The 17,664-nt window shown below is 38.2% G+C and overlaps 1 protein-coding gene across 3 annotated transcripts in view; it reads left to right on the top strand.

Annotated features, from left to right (window-relative positions):
- LOC111653137 (cell adhesion molecule 2-like) overlaps positions 1–17,664 on the top strand; it is a 145,583-nt gene that overhangs the window by 89,103 nt on the left and 38,816 nt on the right. For 2 of the 3 annotated variants that reach the window (XM_023403607.2, XM_023403606.2), the window contains exon 2: positions 12,142–12,168. The exons of the other annotated variant lie outside the window; for it this stretch is intronic. In XM_023403607.2, the coding sequence (XP_023259375.1) occupies positions 12,142–12,168 (27 nt within the window). The remainder of the gene's footprint in view (positions 1–12,141; positions 12,169–17,664) is intronic. 3 annotated transcript variants of the gene reach the window in all.

The following is a 17,664-nucleotide window of genomic DNA, read 5'->3' as shown; positions in this document are numbered from 1 at the left end:
GTTAGAAGTCACCGTGTTTAAGGTGGCATTTATATTGGTAGTGAGACTTAAAACCTATGAGCACTTGTTTGATACATACTGGCATTGAAAAATACTTGAAAAATACTGCGTATTAGGTGATAATTATGTTATTAATTATAACTTTTAATATTTTGAACAGCAGAGCCAAATTGAACTGAAGATTTGGTCAAAGCAAAAAAAACTTACGCAAATGAAAGCAAACTGGAAAAAAGAGGGAGAAAACAATCATACAAACACTTATGCTATCAATATTTATACTTAAAGTTTTATATGCTTATGTGCTGTATGCTTTGGGATTGACTGGCAGCCTTTCCAGGGTGGACGCTACCTAACCAACTTGGGTTAATGCTTCTTTACTAGACCTGTATCATTCAAGTCTTGTTACAGGTAAAGGAGGGCAAGGATTACTCATAGAAAACCTGAACTACCTGTTTTCAGATTTCTATGTGTTATTGTGACTACTTTGGTCACACCTCCTTAACTTTGTTTTTCCAGAGGTGGATTGCTGATTGGTTAAAATTGGTCTCTTGTTTGTTTTCAACCTGAGCATCATCAGATTGTTATACAGCTTGAAGTCAATGTAAAATTGACCGATTAGTAAAAGTGAAATGAACAGAGAAAAACGGTCATTTCATTGGCAATATACTGTACCTTTAAATATCAACCAAACATTTCTGACATTACTGTTGGACAAAACCAAAATGTATGTGCCAGACAGTATGTATTTTTTTAGAAACAATAAAATGGTGAAAGAGTAGTTTTTCACATAACATTTTCATTGATTTTCTTTACACTGCAGTAACTATTGTAGTATTTTTTAAAAAGAGGACCAATAAGTGTCTTCTTTGTGTTACTGTTTTAAAATTGCACTGCTCTGATGACAGGAAACAAGTTGAAGAAAATGAGGAAAATAAATCTCTGTTACTGTATGGATTTCAGTGCAGTTTAGCTCTTACTGACATTCTCCATTACCGTGTACAAGGATTGTATGTTGCATTTATTTTTACAATTCCAGTGAGACATGAAGAGATGAGTAAGTCATATTCATCACACAGTAGCTTCACCATGACACAGCCGTGTAAAATCAAGTTTTCTCAATTACTCTGGCTCGCCCTCCCATGCTTGTCTTGCTGTAACTGTGGAGGGTCACTCGCAGACTTTCGTTACATGAAGTGCTCCGATTGAAACACAGTAGAGACAAGATTAGAAAATTGAAGAAGGAATTGGTGTGGGGCATCATCAGGCTACCCTACACAGTGCTTTAGACGTCTGTTTAAATTGTGGTGTTTTCATAGGACCAGCAGCAGAGATGCAAACCTCTGCAGCAGCAGCATATGCTTCCCGGAGAAAGGAAAACATGCTTGTGTTGGTCTGAAGGGAGTCACTGCTGTTCATGGAGGAGTTGGCTCTTTTAATCGGGTAATTCATTTGGTGTTATCGCTGTAAAAAGCTGGAGGCACTGACCATTGCTTATAGCTCAACTTCATCAATAATCCACTAAAGACTAAATAATTCCCAAAACTCCAGACGCAGGTGAGAGGATATTACACCTGTTCAACTTTACCAGCGGTGTCACCTAATGTTCAGTAGATTGCACTTTTTTTTTGTATGTTTCTTTTTGTCTGCTCATTTATTAAGGAAAAAGACATACATTCCAGCTCTTTTCCTTTTGTTATACCATTCTGAACTGAATATTGTTGGGTTTTGATATTATGGTTGTGTTGGAAAATTGTTAAGGAAATTGTCATATGCTTCTTTCTGATGAGATTTTATAACCTAAACAATGAATAAAAACTACAGATTAAGATTTAAAATTAAGATTAAGATGCTGAGGGATAGCTCCTGCATTTTTCATAATTCTATTGGAACCATTTGTATATTTACCTCATCTCATGGCATACATTAAGCAATTCCTGTAATTGGTTTGCAAATAAGTTGGCCAGCAATGAGATAACCGTGACAAGTGAAGGAGATGTGCTGCAACTCAAGCAGCTTCTGTGGCTAAGATGGCAGATCCGCTTACCATTGCAAGCCTAGTGCAGGAGCACAAGAAGAACCCTGACAGCCTGGCTGCAGATCTCCAGAAAACCTCTGTACATCTTTGGCAAACGACAACAACCATGGAAAGCGCACTTCAAAAAAACCACAGGGACTCGGTCAGCTTGAAAAGGCAAACACAGTCTGAGCATCCAAAGCAGAAGACCTTGAAAACTGATGCAGATGACAGAATCTGAGAATCGTTGGACTACCAAAGCGGAAGGAAGTTCACTGTCAGAATCTATTTCCACAAAGTCGTCGGAAGTAAAAGTATCCTGAAAGAACTGGAATGGGACAGACCACAGAACACCAGCTCCAAAGCGTACCCCAGGCGAACGTTCATGGACCATTGTCGTAAGAGTCAACCACTTTCATGATAAGGGACATGTGCTTTATTGGGCCAGGACCCAGAGAGAGGACAAACAGTTCGACTGCAACAGGATCCTGTTCTTCCCTCACAAGAGTGCAAGCTTGGCCAAGCAAGCTGTTGTTAGTTGGGAGTGTGACTGTGTAGGAGACTCACCACTCACTTCTAAGGAATGAGACTGTCATGCGGATAAACTTGCTCTATTTTAGTTTTTGGGATGGGGTGTTGGGGTTCACATAGAGAGGAAAAGAGAGTGCCTGAAAAGATGGTTCCTGATCATAATGGGTGTGTCATTATTTTCCCCAGCAGACTCTTTCATATACCATTTATGTTAGTATGTTTCTATGCCACTAATTTTGATGATGCCAAATTTATGATATGCATTATTTGATTCAATTTGGAGAAGACCTAAATTGTGTTATGAGCACCCAGCTGGATTGTTCGAACTCCATGGTTACCACACTCAAAGATAGCAACGGCATTGACATAATTTATGAAGGACCATGGAGGTTGTGATCTCTGCAGATTTTTACACCAAGACGCCACAACATGCCCATTCTTCTCCCATGTACATCAAACTTACTCAGGGATGGATTATATTTATTTTATCATCCATTCAGCTGCAAATTCACACTGGAGATTCAAAACATCATTACGGTTCTGCACTTCCATATAAAATGCAATTGACGAATTTATATGCTTTAACAAAACAGACAAGACTAGTTCATCATTACTTTGAAAAACCCTTAAAGGTTTTTTGGGTAAAATGATCTCCCACTCTGTTTACTACAAAAGACAAGGCGGAAAAGGGCGAAAGGACATAATTAATAAAATATCTGATGTTGCTAGTCAATGCATAATAAATCCTATTTTAGATCGGTACCAACAAAAAGTGAAGCTCAATTTTGCTGAAAAGGTAGAACTAATTATACTGAGGTCAAAAGGAAAACTATATAAATATGGCAACAAAACCAGTCATCTGCTAGTCTTTCAACTCAAACACCAACCAGGATCACGATACATTCGTCAGATCTCAGAACAATTATCACCAATTTACAATGTGACTCCTGGAAATCAGTGTCACTTTTAAATCATAGTACTATAAACTTTATACATCAGAAACCCTTAAAGACTCAAACATAGCCACATTCTAAAGTAATGTTGTAATCACAACTGTTGACAAACAAACAAATTCAAACTTAGAGCAGCAAATAACGCTTGGAGAAATATATGACAGTGTCAGGGAAAATGCTCATAGCAATTAGCTTTATATTATTATTCCTTATCCACAGTAACTCTTTCAGATGTTTAACTGAATTCTTAAGGATATTAATCCTGCAGAATGCAACTCCTTTAGACCTATTTCACTTTTAAATGGTGATTTTACAGTACAGGCAAAAGTGTTGGCAAGATGATTAAAAATGTCTGCCTTGAATATTTTCTGAAGACCCCACTGACTTCACCAGAGGAAAACATCAAATACATGGCATCTGCATCCATCTACAACCACAAAGCCTGAAGTAATGATGTCTCGGAACACTAAAAAAGCCTTCAGTATAGGTGGTACCACTTACAATAAGTCTGCACTTATAAAGGATTTATGAATGGTTTATGATTAGGTTATTAATTCAGTTGTTAACACTTTATAAATCATAAAATCAGCTCAGTGAGCAACAGGCCACAGATATGTCTGTCAAAGAATGGATGAGCAGTACACCAAGTAAAGGAAGGTTACCAACTGTGTTATACCTTGAATGACAAAGTCCTAAAGAAGAGACCAACCAGCAAAAAGCATCTCCACTGTGCATAACAATCTGATAGCATATGTCATATCAACTCCTGTGATTATAATGAGGATGGCTGGTGATAGCATGTCAAGTTAAACAATATTGCCAAGCGTATACGCAGGAGAAATATGGAGCATTGGGTTTCTCTGTATGCAGATGACCTGTTACTTAATATAACAGACCCTGTCACCTCTGCCAGTAAAATAACTCAAACTCTGGATAATTTTGGAGCATTTTCACAAAACAGCCCAACAGTTCATACAGGGGCAGATGCCCTTTCATTTGTCACCCTAAAGTTTCTGTTGTCTAGGGATAAACATTACCCATTCATACATATATATTTCCATACATACAAAAAAAAAAAACTTTGACATCTTATTAAATAAAGTTAAAGCAGACCTAGAAAAATGGTCCAAATTACCACTGTCATTAAAAATGTCAGTGAAAAATTAAAAATTAAATTTTTCTGTTTGTCCTTCCTCTCTTCAAGCAGCTTGATAAAATTATTCTCCCATTTATACGGACAGGCAAGTTGGCATGAATAAGAAAAAGCACTCTACAAGCAGCAAGATGGGATAGTGGACTTAGCCTGCCTATATTATGTATACATTCCTCTACCTACCTCAACAGTATACTATTCGTCAAACACAGTTGTTTTGCCTACTTTGAAAATATAGAGTTCCTCGAATACTTCAAATAATTCAGTTTCAGTCTCTTTGGCCTAATATGCAATAAGCATCTATTTTTACCATCTAACCTCGACTCTGCCTACACACTTTGGAAGGATAAAAGTATAATATCATTCAGAGACCTGTTTTTGGATGGCACCTTGCCTGTGTCTGACCAGTAAATCTAACCTGCCTCGAAATTTTTTTTTCCACTATCTCCAGGTTCACAGTTTTGTTAAGGATCATTGCACTACATTGCCTTACTTGCCACCTGAGGACTCGTCATATATTGAATACCCAAAGGTGAAAAGGTAACACGCGCACAGAACTTCAGGACAAAGCTGACTAATCTCAATTTCACTCAGGTGAAGGCCACTGATAAAGGCCACCAGGCCAAATGTTAGCATGTTTGTTGATATGACCTAAATAAATTGGTGAAATTGACATCGATCAACTTTGTCCTGAAGCTCTGCATGTGCTACCTTTTCACCTTTCAAAGATCTAACTATTATTTACTCATCAGATTACAGAAACCAGAAAACTTGACAGTAGTGAGATCTGAGCTACACAACTTCATTCTTAAATCTGACCGCCCTCCACTTGCCAAAATCAAACACGAGCAGGAGGATGACCTGGGACTCCAGTTTCAGGACCCCTGGTGGGAAAAGGGCAAAATACAGGTCAATTATTCCTCCTCTTGTGCCCACCTCAATCTTATACAATTTAAAGCAAAGCTAAACTAGCAAAATACTTTCTTGGCACTATTGAGGTCTATAATAGATGTGCCTCTTCCATGTCTCATCTAGCCCATACCCTCTGGTCATGTTCAAAATTAACAGGATTTTAGGAAAACATTTTCAAAATCATGTCCTAGTCACAGATATTGCACCCATTTCACTCATTGCCATTTTTGAGTGCCCCTTAACTAACCTGAGTTTACTAAAAAGAAATTAAATGTACTGTCCTTTGCCTCTCTCATCACCCATAGATGCATCCGCCCACACTCAAAATCGCCTAAGCCTCCAGCAGAATGCTCCTGGCAGACTGATCTAATGTAATTCCTTAAACTGGAGAAAATCAAATTCTCTCTTAGAAGGGCGACTGAGAAATTTTACATGACATGGCAACCTACCCTCTCATATTTTGATAAAGTATCCACAGATCCCATTTCTTAGAAATGCACTTTCCCATCACTTTGTATGCAACCACTTCTGTAGTGGCGTCATGTTTTTGAATTCTTAGAAATGCTGAACATGTTTACCCATGTATGCTTGCTATGTATTATATATGCTGCAAAACACTAAATCATCTTGTAAAAAATGGACCAGCTGAGGGATGGGTGGATTTATTTTTGTTTTATTTCTGTCTTCCTTTGTTCATCTGTATGTGTGCCGGTGTCTCAAATATAGAACTTGACATGTCAGATGCTTTCTAAATATGATGTAGAACAAATTTATAAGAAAAAAAAAGATTAGTTAGTAACAAAAAATAATTATAAAAATGAAAATGTTATGTAGCCCTAAACCATTACACTAAAATACAAAACCTGTTCGATTTAAAGAGAGAGCAGATTACTGATGTTATCTCAGGAGATTTCTGGTTTTTGAAGCTCAACATTTCACTTACCTGCCAGTGCTGTTTAAGGGGCACTAACATGGACAGCTGCTCAGAACAGCTATTAAAACTGCCTTGTGCTTCCACTTGTGAATGTGTGTGTGTGTGTGTGTGTGTGTGTGTGTGTGTGTGTGTGTGTGTGTGTGTGTGTGTGTGTGTGAGTGTGAGCTGAATATGATGAAGTGCTTCCCTGTCAAAGGGTTACTTACAGCAGCGTTGTCCCAGGAGAGTTTGTTGTCTGACAGTGGCAGAGGGAGAGCAGTGACCCCAGCGATGGCCAACTGAGGGACAAAGGCCAGCTCTCACTGTGTTAGAGGACAAACCTCTCAGTGGTCGGTTAAACTAATCACCACGGGGACCGGCGGCTATAGCTTCGTTACAGGCCACTTCAGAAATGCGTCTGACAGATAAATGAATGGACTTCATTCTGTCGTACTTTGAGACTAACACAATGCAAAATCTGCTAACAAGCAGGCTGACTGCTCCAAATTCATGCCTCTGGTGGCCAAACTGGCCAAAGTCCCATCTTTCTGCCTCGTTGTGCTTCTCTTTTTCTTATTGTTTTCTTATCTCATTGTCATTGACATTCTATCATCCATTTTATTGTTTTGTTCCATCGCATATTGCACTTATCCGTCGGGTGTGGGATCGCTGTTTATCCTGCACATTGTTTCGTCCGTTCCTTTTTTCTCTCAAGGTGTTCTCCTTGTGTTCACTGAGGTTGTTAGGTAAAGCTAGGTAAGCTATTGTTCCCCGTGCTTTGTTTTGTTTGTATTGGGTTGTATAATGCTTTGGATTGTCTTCATTAATAAAAGATTATTGGAAATATGGTCTGTGATCTATGTGCAAATGTAAAAAATGTAAAAAGTGATCCATGAATAGTCATCACTTGTGTATCTTTGAGTGTCTTACTCCGGAAGGTTTCTGAATGATTTTATCTTGAAAGCAAGCTCTTGTTTTTTCAGAGCCAGTATTATATTGCCATTTTACTACTAGGGTGATGAAGGCAAGTGTTTTTAAATCTCAATGAGAAGGCAGTGAAAAAGGATTATTAAAATTAAAAAGTAGTTTTGTGGAATATAATATTCATGCAAACTTAAGTAATACGACTACACTTATCTTTTTTTATATTTAGTTATGAATCATCTGATGAGGATTTATTTTGCATTAGCACTAGTTCACTAAACATCCTACAGTGTACCTACAAAAACTCTGTAGGAGGTTTTCAGTAATGAGCAGTGTTCAGCAGTGTTAATTAGCAACTGCTCTCCACATGTTGCCTATCCAAGCTAAAATAACTGAATGAATGTCATTGACTTTACCCTTGCACTGCCGCAGAGTCACTAATGGTTACTAATGTTTATAATGGTCAGATCTGAGAAATGTTTGGTTTAATATAATCATGAATCAAAATGATGATTCTGCTCCAAAGTCATTACACATGAATGTTACTGGTTTCTGTGAGTCAGTTGGTCATTGCAACTAAGTAGATACATTCACATTGTATTTTGTTTAAGCATATGGAAACCATAGATTTCTTTTTTTATTATTATTATTACAAGAAAATCTGCAACTAATTCATATCATGCAGCTCCATGAACAGAACCAGGCAGGTGTTTGCACTATTTCTACATACAGTAATGTTGGATTTAATAAATGCACTCATGCATTTCACCATGCGATAAATGTGTTAAACACATTGACATTCTTACAGAAATGTGTGTTGTTACGTGCTCTGCCATTGATTTTCAGTGAAAGTCCTCTAAGGAATGTCAAAGCGTTCTACTTTTCAGATAGAATATATTGATATGCTTGCCATGTGCTTGCAAACATTTCCAGTTCACAGCAAGGAGAATCTTATCATGGTGTCTGACTCTGTCAACACTATTAAATTTGGAGGGAGTCAGAGATTAATAACTTCCACATAAGGAGAAAATAGGAAGAGGCGCGGGCTTGGGAGCTTACAGAAAGATTAATGAGTGTCAAAAACAATGAATTTTCCATTAGATAGGAGAATGGCATATGTTACTGGTACGGTCCTCACAGTCCCCTCATCAGATAGGAGTTTGTTCAAGGATCAGCAAGAAATGACCTATTTTATAGATAAACATTTTGTCCTTTCTGCAGACTTCAGATTAACACTGACCCATTTTAAGTCAGAAATAGTACCTATTTTTCCTGAAGGTTTAATTTCACCCACAGCTATGGGTACTGTCATGAGCAAAATGATCACTGTTTTTATTGAACGTTTGGGCCGACTGTAAAAGAAATGCAAAGACATGTGTTATGTGGTTATGTACAAAATTGTCCTTGTGGAGGTTGTTTTCAGAGGAAAAAAATGCAGATTGTAGGACAATCTTTAGCCTCAGTACACACGGAGCCATGCCTCTCAAATAGCCTTCTCTGCAAACATGTCATTATTGTTATGATGGATGCCCAGCAGTTTTCAAATATCAGCAATGGAGAGACATGAATGCAGCATTTAACTATGTTGAATACGGATGCAACTTTGAGCAGCAGAAGGATGGTAAGAAGCCAAAAATTATCTTCGACAACAACAGAAATAAATGAGGTGTGCATAGTGTGAACAATGTCACCGGCACCTCCAGCTGGAAGGAAACAGCGGGCCTGTTAGCTGTTAGACATTTCCCATTATAGACAGGATGTGTCGGCACACGATGCATTTGTAGACCAGAGGTGGAAAAGAGGTAAATACTACAAGAGGAGCTTATTTCTCAAGGAGCTAAGAAGTGTTCTTGTCAGTCAGCCTCTGCGTCCCCCAAGAAGCGGCACATTGTGTGACCCCCAGTCAGTGCAGATTTGGTCAGGGCTTTTTAAGGAAAACCTCCAGTCGTGCTTCACCTACATCTCTGTCAGAGGCGTCATTCATGGTGAACAGAAGAAATGCAAAATGTTACACCATTTATTCAATCAGTGTGTAACATAGTAATTTACAGATGAATGGAAACATTTATCGAGTGGCCCATTTGCCAAATTATTCAAGCTTAAAAAAAACTGTTTTTTTCAACAGTGCCCTCCTGCAGCAGAAATGACAATTTACAGGTGCATGGAAACACCAAAAAATCACTTTAAGATAAATCTGTATATGTTTGGTGAAAATAATCATTTATTTTTAGTTCTTATAGCTGCTATTCCTAAGTTTAAAAAAAACTCAATATAGAGCTTCATTCAGATCCACTCAATGCTGTGCATGGCTCCTTCAGTAGGAGTAGTAGTAGTTTCTCCAAGGTCTTGATTTTCGCTTGACCACAGTGCCCAAGTTATAACAAGAAATTTCTTTTTTCACTTCACAAAAAAGCTAATGGTAGCTGGTGTGGTAATGGTGGTAATGGTATGTTTTGCATGCTCAGTATGCCATTTAGACGGTTAACCACAGCTCCTGCAATCTCATCAACATACCCAGCAAAATCAAATGTGAGCTGTAAATGAATAGAACCTGCCGCCTCCACTGATGGACTTTAAAAAGCAAGATCCCCACAGAAGGATCAGCGGTGAGTTTCCTTTCAGGGTTGTGTTTGTCATGCGATTTCCTGTTTTGCAGCTGTGTGCTGTGAGTGTGTGACATCTGAGCCAAATGTCCATGATGAATAACTTGCAACAGATTTCTCATGACGACAGCAGTGTTTCCATGATTTATTTTTATTTTTTTATGTGTACAAAGCCTCAGATAAAAACTTGTCACCTTTGAGGTGAGTGGTTGCCTATTTGATCCTCCTCCTCCTTGTGTTTAATGACCTGGGGAAATACACATGAATGCTAGATTTTTTTTTTTCTTTTTTTGACTGCTGTTTTTTTTTCTGTGATCCCACACTGTAAAATTGCTACCCTCCTCTGTTCGCTTTTGGGTGCACTAGGAGTTATTCATATGCTATAGGATAAATCCATCGCTGTGTCTTAATAGCTCAGAGTGGATGGATACTTGGATGTGTTCATGAAAGTGACGCACTGAATATATTTTTCTCCCTCCTCCGGTCATTCCTTTAGATTTTTAAGCCATAAAATTATTGCGTTGAGATAATAACTTGAAGCAAACAGCCAGACTATAATCTTCTCTTCAGGTAAGCAGGTAAGCTGTTTCCTCATGTGAACAAAACAAAAAACCTCTCAGTGTATTCAGGCTTTTTTGACTCCGTTTTGCACATTAGAAAACCATTAGTCTATTCTTCTATGTCAGCAGTGCTTTTAGCTCCTCAGGCATGATGTAGTATGTTAGTTTGGAGGGTGGTAACATGTGTGGGACTGGGCCTGACACTAAGTGTTGATTTTGCTGTTCATGCAATGAATCTTTTTCAAAAATCTGAATCTTACCGGCAAATCTAGTGTTAATCTGTTCTACTCTGAAAGCCTTTGTCACAACGTTCTGTCCTCATTACACCTAACTAAGTGTCTCTACCTGCAGACAGCTAAGCACCTTCCCTTATGTAACCACTGGAGACAAACAAAGCGCCCATCCTTTGAGTGATGATGAAAGGAAATTGTTTACCAATCTGCTATATCACTCTGAGAACCGTGTAATTTTCACAGAAGGTGAAAGTTGAAAGTTATTGAGCAGAAGTCTCGCCAGGCACTGTCACACAGATTAGCCCTAAAGGGGAAAAGATTTGCTCATTTTGTTGTGATGAACAATTTTACAGCACTTAATTGTTTGGATTATTTACTATATCCCATGATCCTTTAGCTATATGAAGCGTTACATTGTGATGTTATGAACCAGATTTAACATAATTACCCATTGACACAGTAATCCTATCCAAGCAAAGACTATACAAACTTGCAAATACAGAGACACATTGTTGGTCTTATATTTTTATTATACATTATGATAAAACTTCATTCATCAGCTTCACCGTCTAACATAAATGGAAATGAAAGCAAACTGCAGACAGGTTTTGTCCACTAAAATTTAACCTGTGAAATTGTGTAGACACTGACTCGTCAGAGGAGGAAAGTCTTTGGTTTCAGGTTTAGTTTTTTACTGTGTGGACATGCAGTTTAGTTTGATTTGTTGCTCCAAATTGACCCTATGTTATTCTGCTGTTAACCGGGCTTTAATTAATCAGTTATCTATCGTGTCTTGAAGTGAAATGTCACAACATGAGGCATAGCCTCATCGTGGTTAGTGAGGCTGGTGTTCCATTACCACATTAATTAAGTGCTGTTTAGTGGTGCCCCGATCCTATAGATTCACAATGAGTTATCATAACTGATGAGCATGATCAGTTTTGACACATGCAGTAAGGTTTGTCATTCGGGTCATATCAGATAGAAGAGTGAATATTATCATAACTGGTTTGTTGAGACTTTTGCACTAAACTGTGTATAGAAAAATAGAATAGTATAAAGTACTATTCTATTCTGTGGACTACCAGCTACAAAGACATGGTTTTTAGATGTTAAAGAATTAATGATCTGACTAATATGGTTTAATTGAATAAAGCTGTGATGTTTGCATTCATGTTTTTCTTCTGTATTTGTAATGTGTATTGAGACTCCTCACATTCCCACATTCACAACATTTAATCCTGTCACCATGGATAGAGCAAATAATAATCATGCTATCAGTGTTGCTCCTTCATGCTACCTATATAACCTGCTGTTGTCTTGCTTTACCCCCTCATGCTTTCAGTGGCTGGGACAAAAAGCAAAGCGAAAGGTGAGTTATTGCCTCCATTTTCTTGCTGCATGATTTATGTTGCACACAGTTCCCAATAAACAATGTTTGGATCGCCCTTTTATCTCCCCCAAGAGCCCAGGAAACATTAACATACACAGCTTGTTGCAAAGCTTTCTGGGCATTTTTTAACCTTTATTTCCCCAGGAAATAAATGCTTGCTCTTTCTCAGCTACAACCTGTTTCACATATGTATAGATTCACATGTTCACACCAGGGAACTGCCCGCCTCACCCAGTCATGCTTTTCCTGTATTTGGCCACTGTGCAGCTCCACTGGAGCAGCTGGGGGATTGTTCCTGGTTCAAGGACAACGCAGTAGTAGATGAGGGAGGAGAAGAGTGTTTCTCATTTGCTTTCTCTACCCAGATTTTCCCAGACATGCTGTGTGCTCAAACTGGAGACCTTCTTCTTTTCATTCTCTTTATTTTCCCGCTGCCTTTCAGTAGTTAATGCTTTGTCCTGATATTTGTTGGTGTAGGTATTCACTTCATTGCCACAGATTCTGATCTAGTATCTAATAAATTGTCATTTTCAAATTTGTTATGTACTGAGCTGAGAAAGCCAGCACAGAGGGTGTTTTTTTTTCTTGATGCTCAACCACAAATGACTTGTACCTTTGGGGGGGGGGGGATCCTGTTTCAGAGTATTTGATCATTTACAGACCATTTTTTCTTTTATATTGGTATACATTTGCTGTTATTGCTCATGTTCTTGTTGGCTGATGCTATTCTAGCATCTGAACATCAATACCCCAGTGTCCTAGTGGCTCTGCCTGTATGTTTATTGATGCCACTGTTAGTGCTGTCACTGAGGGATCCTCTAAAAATTTTATATGTTAGTTGTTCTGGCTTGTTTGCTTTGAGTGCACAGTTGACCAATTTGAAATTTGAGCAGCCCACTTATGTTCTTCACGTGTTGATGAAATCTAGTTTCCTAATGTGCCATCAACTTCATATACTCAAGTTTTATTTGGATTTTTTGTTTGTTTGGTTGTCTAGGTTTTTTTTTTTTTGTTTCTTTTGTATTTTTTGGACTTAAACCAACACCACTGATTAATGTTGTTAATGTTGTTAATGTTCATGAATGAACGCTGAGGGTTTTTCTTCTTTTTTTTTCTCCTTTTTGAAAATGCAGTGTTTTCTAATTACAGAAGTAATTAGGGGGTTCGTTTTTAATTAGAGAAGAAGATACACATTCAGCATCCGTATACCTCTGGAATCTAGTTCAACAATTTTAAACAGCACTTTCAGGACTCTAATTACAGTTAATAACTTTTATTAATAACAATGAAGATAATGAATATAACCATATGTATCAGTCTAAAATATTGATGAAAGGATTTTGTCCATTTCCCTATTGCATGTAAATAATTGCCATGAAACCTGAGGAGAAACTGTTACAAAAAAAATATGAGACCTAGAAGCCAGAATGGAGGATCATCATGGCACTTGTCATTATAATGCAAAACATGCCTCTGGATTTATTTACCGAGACCTCACAAAGAGATTTATTTGCTCTCTGAGGACTCACCTGAGTGTATGAGGCAGTGCTTTGACTAGTACTAATGCAGAGAAAAGGAGAATCATTTATTACACTGTAGACACAGTGCATTGAGGGTAAACAGCTTCATGAGAAAAACATTTTGTTTCCATCCAGAACAAAACAAAAAAAAGTTGGATGTAGAAAGAAAACTTATAAAAGTAAATCTGGGAAAAACAAAAATTGGAGAAAAAGCAGCAACTCTAATGCAAGCGAACCGTATGTCAGAGGTGAAAGATGAAGCTGAAGCAACAGAGGTTGTTTTCACAATTGTGTTATGTAACCATTATGAAGGGCATATTCGGGCAGCTTGAATGTGAATTTAACGGCATTTCATATAAAGTGTTTCTGACAGAGGTCGTATTACATTGAAAGTGGACACGGCGAGGATTCTCAGTGTGACAAGGCTCCACTGAACATCTAATAGAGCAACATATTCCTGACCATATTATTCAGTGGGCTTTGTGGAAATGGGGAATGAATGCATATATCCAACCCTGTCCCTTTAAAAATGACATTTCTATACAAATAAACTGCAACAGCACATGCGTTTTATAGGAGACTTAATCCCTAGCTACATTAATGTTCAGAGACGATGTATTTTTTTGAATGACTGAATGAAGCACTACATTTATTAACAGCAGTGGAGTCGTGAGCAGATGGTTGGGATAGATGGTGGGGACACAAACCCCGCAACTGTCACACCAGAGACCGGGTTTGCATCCATGGTCCTATCTGTGGTGAGGTTTAGGCAACAAAATCACTTTGGTTAAGGTTAGAGAAAGAGTGTGTTTCGGGTTAAAAGAACACCTTGTGTCTGAAGTCACTGTCAATACGTTTATAGAACACATAATCTAGTGTTGGAGTTTAGTTGTATAGAAATGCCATGAGAAGACAGGGTTTATTTACCGCACAGAGCGGTGTAAGTAATGTTGAAGGAGCATGTGATAACTATTCTCATTCATTCCCACCATATGGCTCCTAAACTTTTTAAAGGAAATCCATACCCAAGGTTATTGAGAAGATTTACCACATAATTCACAATCAGCTGTGTATTCCGCTAAATTCTCATTAATTAAAGTGTTTATCAGTTTGTTAGCAGTCCTCTAGAGTTGGCTTGAACACTCTTAGGAGCATTTTTTTTGTTTTTGATGTCCCAGTGTCAGCGTTTGTTTGTCACTTTGTAGACATTGGACAACTAATATGCCGCCAGTTTATCAGTTTTATTTCTCAGTGTGTAGCAGAAAGCTTACAAGCATCAGGATCTGACAAAAACACATAATCCCTAAGTTCATTTGAGGCACATCACATGTACAGTCTTGTAAGTAATACCAGTTGAAAGTGTAATTTCCTGTTTTACCTGGAGACAGTACAGTATTTCTGACCCACTTTCTGAAGCTGATGTATTGCCACTTTCCACTTTCCCTTTTTTTCCCCTGCACAGCTGAAAAAAACACTGCTAAGAGTTTCCCCCAGTAGGGATATTTATTGCCAGTTCTGAGGATTGTCCACCCCCTACCTTTCCCCTGCCTCCCCCACTGTGGCAAATCACAGGGGAGGACGGCACTCAGTACCACCTCTGAGATGAGGGAGGTTCACTTTTGCTCAGGTGATACTCAGTAACAGGCACCAAATGTCCTTTTTGATAGAGGATAAATCTGACAGACAGCTCACTCTGTCTTGGTTATTTCCTTTGTAACAGGCTTCATCGGCCTCTGCAACAACTCAATCAACTGACTGCATCAGTTAAGATCACACTATCAGTGCCGAGCGTGAATACAATACAGGGCTGATACACAGTTGTCGTGTGGTGGTGGGTCATCGAAACATGTGCATTGTGTCTGTCTGATCTGCTGTGAACCGCTCTTGTTTACAGCTGATGGAAGCATTACAGAAACCCACTACAATCCCAGTGCAGATAAAGGATGCATACAGCGGAATATGTCTCGATAATGTTCCACACGAACACATTTAATGCTAGAAAGATTCATATTTGATTTTGCAAAAAACACCCAGGAGCCATTTGCAACAGGAATTAAAACAGCAGCTGAGATAGAAAACTGCAGCCAGATTGCATCTGAATCTATTTTTGTTTATGAGTGATCTGGACATATATTGTGTCCTCTATCCTCTTTGCATTTCTACTTTATTGCTAGATGCAAATGGAGTGTGAAAGAGAGTGACATGGAGTACATTACTAATCTGGGCAAAAGTAATCACAGCCTTTCTTTTACCATAATTACATATGGATTTTCTATGACTGAATGAATTGCATATTTAAAGGGCTGCATGGAAAGATTTTAAATGTTCCCTGTTGATTTTAAATTGTGAAATTATCTAAAGCTGACTGTGTTCAAAGCGGCAGGTGAACAGTTTTCAAACATGCATCACGTTGGACAGGTAATTTACAGATTAGCTTCAGTTAATGGATCAGATCTAGATTTAGCGTAATTAGTTGCTGCCCTTAAATAGTCGCTTAAATCTCCCCAATCAACGAGGTTGATAGCGCTTAAAATGGCACCATTTATTGAGGGCCTCAGATCAGCAGGTTTGCCACAAACATAAGAGGCTTTTCTGCTGATGTCGAAGCAATAGGGTTTAAATTACACTGTCAGTGTAAATGATTGTTTTTGGTGACAGATATGACCTTTCAGTCATTACAGAAATAAATGACATGAAATATTTTTTTGCCCACGTTTTCCTCTTAAGACTCTTCAGAAAAGGTCAGACTAGGTGAAAACAATCAGATACGATGGGGGCGCCTCAGGGACCAATTGATAAAAGCAGTCTGTCTTGTCTAGTCCCATAATCATTCACTTTCGAAGCATTTCCTTTATCAACACTTACAGTTGAAAGTAGTTAATGATTAAGTGAGCAAGCATTTTATATTCAGATGTTATTCAAACGATAGATGTGGTCAGATTAATCATATTGTTTGCATCACCTCTCTGTAGTCTCCCTTTAAATGTCCCCATATGCATAGTTATGATTTACATTTTGTTCTTAGCTATTTCATATTTTAGTTGAAACCTGTGGATTTGCATTGTGCTAATTTAAGCTGAGGGTCTTTGTGTCTTCATCTGTTGTTCTGTTAAGATATATATTCACATTCCTTCTTCACTTCCTCTACTCACAGAAGCTTTATATGTTCTATCATATGCTCCGAATGTATTAACAACTAGTACCAGCCACTAATAAAGCTGTTGCAATCTCAAGACTATTTCAATCGCAGCAGAGGGGTTACACATTTGCATGCATTAGTGTTCAATCTAAAACTGGCACTAGCTACAAGTTAGCTGGTGAAAGCTAAAAGAATTTTCAGAGGTGGTCTTATTTGGACTCCAGCTAATGGAACATGTTGTTTACATGTTGTGCTTCAAAAAGTGTTGGTGCACTCCAGTTATGTACAGTATGGAATATTAATGTGCTGAAAAAATGCAGTTTTGCTATCTGTTACTAAACAGCAGATAAGCTGGAGGCAAAGCTGCCATTAATAGCAGAAGCTTTTCTTGTTTTGAAAATGTCACATATACTCATTATATAGTCGTTATTATTACCATGATTATATTATCACATTAAAATATGATGAGAATGAAACATTGTTTTTTATGTTGTGCTTCAGGCTCAGAATGGACATATTGTAATGGATTAGTAGAGTACATATGGTTTACCTTAGTATGATATGATAGTATGATATAAGTGTGAGCTTTAAATGTTTTAGAAGGCAGGGTTCCTCATGTAATCATTTTTCAGCAGTCCTCCACAGGAAGGTCAGCATTAATCTAATCCACTTCACTCCCTTTGAGGGAGGGGTGTTGTTAGTTTTGGCAGGAAGACCACATAAATGCTATACTAAGCTATGATATCAATTCTGCTGTGGAGAATCATGTGACAGGCAGCCATTATCTGGGCAGCCTGAGACAGACACTCTCAGGCC

This window comes from Seriola lalandi, unplaced genomic scaffold (assembly GCF_002814215.2).
Source record: "Seriola lalandi dorsalis isolate HSWRI2012SDOR001 ecotype SW California unplaced genomic scaffold, Sedor1 jcf7180002054163, whole genome shotgun sequence".
Lineage (NCBI taxonomy): Eukaryota > Metazoa > Chordata > Actinopteri > Carangiformes > Carangidae > Seriola > Seriola lalandi.
Note: the sequence above shows the minus strand (reverse complement) of the source record. Positions and strands in the feature narration are given on the sequence as shown.